This window comes from Eriocheir sinensis, chromosome 15 (assembly GCF_024679095.1).
Source record: "Eriocheir sinensis breed Jianghai 21 chromosome 15, ASM2467909v1, whole genome shotgun sequence".
In the NCBI taxonomy this organism is placed as follows: Eukaryota; Metazoa; Arthropoda; class Malacostraca; order Decapoda; family Varunidae; genus Eriocheir; species Eriocheir sinensis.
In genome coordinates, this window is record NC_066523.1 from 9,319,166 (window position 1) to 9,327,124 (window position 7,959).

A 7,959-nucleotide genomic window follows, 5' to 3' on the forward strand; every position below is an offset into this window, starting at 1 on the left:
CTTCAGTTCATTATTCAGTGTCCATGTCTCACACCCATAAGGTATGATATATAGGAAGCATAAGCAACTTGAAGATCCAGATCTTTGTCCTTCTGAATAGGTATTTACAACGCCATATAAACGTGCTGAACGAGTCCACCGTCGTAAGACTTCTTGACTAGATTCGCCGTTGTTCTTCACTACTCTATACCAAGGTATGTGAAAATTTCCAAGATATCAATATCCTCGCAACACGTATCAACAGACTGTACTATTTTCTTTAGTGAGCTTTAAAACCCCCGACGGCTCTGCATAACGTGAGATACCTTCAAACGTGAAACTATTCATAGTGAAAAGGAGTGCACTGGAGAGCGCCCGAGATCTAGGAGTGGTTTTACCTCGGGGAGATGCTGGAGAATATCGAGAAGAGTCGCGCTCGTGCTGCATGCCTGCTGACACCTGGCGGATAATTTGGAGTACTGACAATATGAAATACTTAAAGTGCTTGCTTACACCTGGCGGATAAAAAATAAAAAAAAAATCTTCCCTTGATTTAGTCTCATTATTTAACTTTGTTCTTATTAATACTTATGGCAAAAAATATAACTGGTGAACAAAATAATGCGCTGGTATCTGAATGTCCATTTGCGTTGATTTCATTTGTATCTTTATATCGGGTCAACTCAAGACTGCCGGTGTTTGCTTCTAGAAATATTTGCATCATGGCTGTGAGACATGGACACTGAATAGTAACTTGGAGAGGCCTGTCGATGCCTTTGGTACCCCGTGCCTAAGCAGGATCATAGGGTGCCACTAGAATGACTTCATATCGAAGCAGCGAACAATTCATGAAAGTGACTCTAGGCCTGTTACAAGCATAGTCCGTGAATGACAACTCCAGCTATATGGGCAAGTGGCACGCCTCCATTCTTATCATCGGCTCCTGTCTAGATATCACGACATTTGTCTTTTCCATGTTCACCCTCAGTCCTCTTCTCTCCATTGCCCTCTTCCACGCCCTGAACTTTTCCACTGCCTCCCCATTAACACCAGGTCATCCGCATACAACAGCTCCTTCAGGCCATCTCTTCTAGCTTCTTTCGTAGCCTCCTGCATCACTACTTTAAACAGCAGTGGGCTGAGTGCTGGCCCTTGATGGACACCAACTCTAATGCTAAACTCCTCTAATATTCCAGCTGGAGCCTTCACTTTACTCGTTGAGTTTTCATGCAATACCATCACCAATTTGATCAATCTCTCAGGAACCATCTGCCTTTTCAGAGCCCATGCTATCACTTCTCTTGGAACTCTGTCAAAAGCCTTCTCCAAATCCACAAAAACGTGATACAACATCTTTTTCTTCTCCTTATATATCTCCTGCAATTGCCTCATCACAAATATAACAAAAGTCTCAGCATATATATATATATATATATATATATATATATATATATATATATATATATATATATATATATATATATATATATATATATATATCTATATATATATATATATATATATATATATATATATATATATGTATATATATTATCAACTCACCGCTGACGGAGAGTTCCGCCCCTGCAGGATGGCTTTGGAGTTGTTGCTGTTGCTGGCACTGGCGCTGTGGCTGTATTTCAGGGTGCACTACCAATACTGGACTTCTAAAGGCGTGATCACCCCGCCGATCACGCCTCTCCTCGGCCACTTCCATAAAGTGTTCTTCGTTAACAGAGAAGCATGGGTGTTCTACAGTGAGGTGATTTTTTATGTTTCTTTGGAAAAAAAATATAGTAAGTCTTTGCCATGTAAAGAATATCAAGCATGCATGGAGCTGGGATGAAATGATGTTAGCAGTAAGAGGGACCTGCGAGGGCTTTCAGAGCTACCCAATAATCTTTCACTCCCTCATCCCTTAGTCATCCCATTAATTTATAAACAAATTGTTCCTATCTCTTGGCAAGACCTAGGCTCTCCATTGCACTAAGTAACCTTCCCTAAAACACCCTGTAGCCGCCACCGAGATGAAACAGTCGCGTGCATGAAGGCTCGAGGGCTGCGGCGAAAGATTCACAACTTGTTAACAGAAGAGAAAGAGAAAGAGAAAGAGAAAAAGAAAAAGGAAGAGAGAGAGAGAGAGAGAGAGAGAGAGAGAGAGAGAGAGAGAGAGAGAGAGAGAGAGAGAGAGAGAGAGAGAGAGAGAGAGAGAGAGAGAGAGAGAGAGAGAGAGAGAGAGAGAGAGAGAGAGAGAGAGAGAGAGAGAGAGAGAGAGAGAGAGAGAGAGAGAGAGAGAGAGAGAGAGAGAGAGAGAGAGAGAGAGAGAGAGATTAGTTCGGTCTTACAGCTTCTATAATTTCTTGATCCGATTACTTTCAGATTTACAACAAATATCGGTCCTCCTCGATGTGTGGCATCTACGAGGTTTTAAAGCCCGTCCTGGTAGTGTGGGATCCTGAGATAATAAGGCATGTCTTCGTCAAGGATTTTGATCACTTCACTGATAGAAGGCCATTCGATATGAACACTGGCAATAAAAGGGACAAAATAGCAATGGAGATGCTGTCGCTGAAGCAGGGTGCGGAGTGGAAGAGTCTGCGGGCCATCATGACGCCCACCTTTACCTCAGGCAAGATCAAGAGCATGTTTCCTCTGGTGTGTGACAAGGCCGATGCTCTGGTGAAGTACTCGATGAGACAAGCGTCTGAAAACCCACATGTGGACATGAAGAGAAACTTTGGCCGATACACTATGGACACAATTGCTTCCTGTGCCTTTGGCATTGAGTGCAACTCCCTGGTGAATGAAAATGATGAATTTCCTCGCAAGGCAGAGATTTTCTTCAGCTCCTCGTTCACAGGATTAATAAAGGTTGCACTTCTTATATCAATGCCGGCAGTTTTCAAACAATTGGCGAAATGGTTTCCCTTATCTGTAAATCCACCGGAAACCGACTTCTTCATTAACGTCATAGAGAAAACTGTGGCGGCCAGAAGGGCAGGGGAGAAGCGCGGCGACTTCCTAGACCTGCTGCTGGAGGCGCGGGAGAGCTCCGACAACCCCGACAGTAAAAATTGTAAGTCATCACTGCTAACTGTTAATAATGGTGTATATTTTCGAAAAAAAAAATCTTAGGAGAAAGCTTCCTCGATGTTTATTTTTTCATGTCAACTGCTTTTTTCAGTGTTGAACGACCTAAGCTTGATAGCGCAAAGCGTGCTGTTCATTGTCGCCGGATACGACACCACCGCATCCTTGCTGGCCTTCTCCTCCTTCCTGCTGGCTAAGAACAAGGACCAGCAGGAGCGCCTGCGAGAAGAGATGCGGCAGATGGTGGAGGAGCACGGCGACATCACGTACCAAGGCATCATGGAGGCCAAGCTGCTGGACGCCTGTCTCCAAGGTGAATTTTACCAGAAGACGCACAAGTAAGAAAAGTTAACCATTTAACTGCTCCAGGAATCTTGATTTGCCTGTAACCTTAGCAATATTACTTTAAATGAGTGATAAACATGCCTCAGTGAAAGCACTTACTTTTTCAGAGTCCCTCCGACTTTATCCCCCGGCATTCCACCTGGAACGCTGCTGCACCAAACGCTATACGTACGTATATATTTTTTTGTACTGACCCCGAGCTATGATTGTTGAGCGGCGAAAGTACTATTTTCTTTTTTCTTAATAATCAGATGGCTAACAAAAAAAAGAAAAAAAGGAAGGGCTGTAGATGCTACTGAACATTTGTTGTGTCAGGTGGCCCCAAGACTCACCTGCCACGCATCACCAAGCCATAAGAATTATTTGATACCGTTCAGAAGAGTTCTATGAAGTAACTAATATTGTTTAAGTGTAAGTTTTGGTGCATTGTTAAAACGTTACTCAGCATGAATTAAAAGTGTATGCATTGATATATACATTAATAATAATAATAATGATATCGTTTGAAAAGAACTTGAGTACTAAAAGTAAGACCAGGATTGTTTAGTTCAGAAATCTTTAAGGTCAATGCTCTGTAGCAGCTCTGCATGCCGTTCAGTGGTCGAGGAGCGTTGTTGATAAAAATATATGATTTTGGAATTATATTAGAAAATGAGGAGAGAAAAATGATTGGTTCTGCAGATTACCTGGTACTCAACTAGAGCTACGGCCCGGAGACCTGATCCAGGTACCAGTATGGAGCCTCCACCGCGACCCTCGATATTGGCCAAACCCTGAGGCGTTCATCCCGGACCGCTTCCTGCCGGAGAATAAAAAAGATATCCATCCATACACACACATGCCCTTTGGGACTGGGCCAAGGAACTGTATTGGTAAGGACCCTTCACATACAGTGAGAAGCCTTGGTAGTAAAAGTCGTTGTGACACATCTCTTCAGAGTTTTGTGGGGCGCAAGGATATAATGTATTCCTATCGGTGTTTACAGCGATGCGGTTTGGTCTTATGGAAGCCAAAGTAGCTCTGGCCAAGCTGCTGCTGGAGGCTGAACTGGAGCCAGCACCGGGCTACGAGGAATTGGCGGCACAGACTACCCGTGGAGTGATGCGTCCAAAGGCGGGTGTGTTGCTTAAATTAAAACCAATTAAAGAGTGAAATGAATTTTGGGGGGGATTCTGGAGCTGCCCTGTGTAGGCCACTCGGCCTCTTGCAGTTTCCCTATGTTCTTATGTTCTTATGTTCTTATGAAACTCTGCCCTAGACGACATGGAACACTTTAGGATCTCTTCTATTTATGGCAGACTTTTCCTCAACACAGTGGTCCGTCTGACCACTGCCTTACCTGTACACTTTTAAAACTTTATATTTAATGTAAGTATACGTGTTTTGTCATGGTCCTTCAGTAACCTTCTTATGCACAGCTCATAAAAGAATGACATAAGAATTACTTGATTAAGATAAATGACTCGAAAGCCACAGTAAACATTCCTCTTGGCTCTGACATTACACACCGCTTCGGTTACAGAGAGACAGTCAACGCTGTAATGACCCTTTACTAGCATGAACCTTCGGCAACCTCCTTGCCTAGTGCAGACAAGAACGCTGACTCCTTAGGTTCAGTAGTAAAATAGGCAAACATATACGACTGAACTTGATATCAGATAAAAAATAAAGACTGAGGAACATGATGATTGCTTGACGATTTATTTGATGTTTAGGGCAGACCAACTTTGAGAGCTACTAGATCTATGTTGTCCATATTTCTATGAAATTTTTATGTAATATTTCCCATTCTCGCGTATATATTAATGGGAACAGTTCCATACCTCGAAAAAAGATGCCAGATTATCTGGAAAGTATAATATGGTACAGAAAACTGGGTCTACAATAAAAAAATGTTTTGCTTATCCCAGTGTAATTCAAAACAAAGTTATGAATATTGAGAATATTTTTTTTCAATAATCTTTGACACAGATGCAGTATTATGATAAATGAAATTATGAGCCTTTGGTTGGACCGCTGTACTTATTTACGACCTGGGGGAAAAAAATGTTCGTTGTTTTTTGGTCTACAAAAAAACTTCTGTACTATCAATTTTAGGCCCTTTATACACTAAAGCAATTAATAAATCACGAACACAGACTATACTTGTTCATATGTATTAATATTGCTTGGCATCCTTTTTTGAGATGGTCCATAACCAAACCAAAACAAACCAAGCCACGCTTGCAGTCGCACCTGGTAGGACGCCCCCGCCTGGGTCAAACAACACTCAACGCTCACATCCACCGCCTGGGCCTGTCCCCCGACACTGTGCCGACTCTGGGCCACGACAACCCAGCGACTTTTCCATTTGACAAGTTGGTTCCTACGCTCCAATAAGGGGGGGGGGGGGGGGGGAGGTTTTATTGGGGTCTTGGTGTCTTGCCGACTGTCTGGGACATTCGGCCAACTAGTTGCCAGCATGTCGTGCTAACCGTCACGACTCTAGACTCACGTCACGACGTCGGCGCAGCATTCGGCAACAGTCTCAAGACCTCTTTCAAGACATGCCCGACCCTTTCACATCAACAGCCAAGACCTCGTGTACCCTAGAGTCGTGGGTAGTCGTGGCCCAGAGTCGGCACAGTGTGAACGGGGCTTTAAGCCCCGTTCACACTGTGCAGCAATTTTGATTAGCAATAGTGGTCTCATAGATGAACTAAAAATGAGTCTACTACGATCATTCCATACCGCGGAAACCCAGGTGGCCTGTGAAATGTTCAGCCTGAGCTGACTTAACACATGACATTTGACAGATATCCGCCATCTTGCGATCATAAGAATGACAGTTCAGTTCGGCGGCTTCACAGGTCAGGGGCTGATGTTGACTCCACCACTTATACCTCCATTGACTCGCATGCAAGAAACAAAGACACCAAGTGCAGGACCTTAGCAATACTTAGGAAATGATTCATGAATATATAATCTAAATAGCAGAAGTAGCAGCAACACCAGCAGCAGTAGGCGGCCGGTAGCATCAACAGAGGCAGAAGCAACAACAGCAAAAATAACAACAATAATAACAATACAATACAAACTACTATACTACTACTACCGCCACCACTATGCTACCACTACTACTACCACCAGCACTACACAGGTAATATCTACTGTTGAGTTGGGAGGAGGAGGAGGAGGAGGAGAGAGAGAGAGAGAGAGAGAGAGAGAGAGAGAGAGAGAGAGAGAGAGAGAGAGAGAGAGAGAGAGAGAGAGAGAGAGAGAGAGAGAGAGAGAGAGAGAGAGAGAGAGAGAGAGAGAGAGAGAGAGAGAGAGAGAGAGAGAGAGAGAGAGAGAGAGAGAGAGAGAGAGAGAGAGAGAGAGAGAGAGAGAGAGAGAGAGAGAGAGAGAGAGAGAGAGAGAGAGAGAGAGAGATTTTTATAGATTGATTATAGATTTACATAGAAATCAGGACCAAGATTGGACCCCATCATCTTCTGGTGGTCTGTCCTAAACTCTAGTGATTTTACATTAATCAGATGACTCCAATTTGACGTTAGTTTTGCTGAGTCAATCGTGTTACACTGGACCACTGATGATGGGAGCTTATTAACGTTGGTGAAGAAAATTTGGTGCAGTCTGAATTTACTTGTCTACATCTGAGTTTTACACCATTGTTAAGTGTCATCGATCATAAACAATGTTGATCTGTCTACATTCGTGAAACCATTAAGTATTTTAAAACATTCGATCAGTTTTCCTCGGAGGCGACGTTTCTCAAGAGAGAACATGTTAAGGGTAGAAAGCCTTTCTTCGTAGGATTTGTTGAGAGAGAGAGAGAGAGAGAGAGAGAGAGAGAGAAAAATAGGTGACTATGTGGACAGATAAACCTAGATCTCATAACTGCACCATTCTTTCCACAACTTTACATTTCTGGCTTGGCATCTTCCTTTTCGCTCACCGTTTTGGCTTCTACTGAAAAGTGAATAAACTAAGAAGGTCAGTGGTACCTATTCTGAAGTCATGCACCCACTGACACGGGACATCATTGCAGTACGGGCGCCTCCATCTCTTCCTCCTCTTCTACGATGCAGGGATGCAGGACAGCACACAATCTATCTCACATCCCCGAACAGTGTCGAGGGGAGAATTTAAGCATACGCTGGGTATAATAATTAACTTCGTTTACCATTTCAATATCATGCCAGTGACTGTTGCTGCGTCCGCCATGAGTAACAGCAAACAGTTTCATCGCTGCTTCAACCGGTGACATAAGAAAACAGTACATTAAAATCACAACATGGACTCACGCACGGCCTTGGCATGGAAGTCACCGTGACGCAGCCATCTTCATACTGATTGAATTTCCTCCTCAGTTACGCTGCGTGGCAAGAAAGATACGATACAGCTGCGCGTGGCGGCGGTGCTCATCTCCGTTGATCTCCGTCCCGTTGGCCCTTTGAGCCTGTTGTGGGAGAGAACCCTAAACACAGGGCAAATCCGGGTTACCATAGTTTACCTTCCCCAGGTTTCCCCAGGTACCCATTTATCGACTATCCCGAAAGGAAG

At 43.6% G+C, this 7,959-nt stretch overlaps 1 protein-coding gene across 3 annotated transcripts in view; it reads left to right on the forward strand.

The window, feature by feature from the left end:
- LOC126998886 (cytochrome P450 3A31-like) overlaps positions 1 to 5,554 on the forward strand; it is a 7,296-nt gene extending 1,742 nt beyond the window's left edge. Inside the window, exons 1-7 of one of the 3 annotated variants that reach the window (XM_050861084.1) lie at positions 1,261 to 1,320; positions 1,570 to 1,741; positions 2,359 to 3,055; positions 3,164 to 3,382; positions 3,522 to 3,582; positions 4,096 to 4,286; positions 4,400 to 5,554. In XM_050861084.1, coding sequence (XP_050717041.1) covers positions 1,571 to 1,741; positions 2,359 to 3,055; positions 3,164 to 3,382; positions 3,522 to 3,582; positions 4,096 to 4,286; positions 4,400 to 4,566 — 1,506 coding nt within the window. In that variant the 5' untranslated portion in view covers positions 1,261 to 1,320; position 1,570 and the 3' untranslated portion in view covers positions 4,567 to 5,554. Of the gene's footprint in view, positions 1 to 1,260; positions 1,321 to 1,569; positions 1,742 to 2,358; positions 3,056 to 3,163; positions 3,408 to 3,521; positions 3,583 to 4,095; positions 4,287 to 4,399 lie in introns of those variants that run through there. The other 2 variants (XR_007753057.1, XM_050861083.1) reach the window with 2 other exon arrangements.
- The last annotated feature ends 2,405 nt before the right edge of the window (positions 5,555 to 7,959 follow it).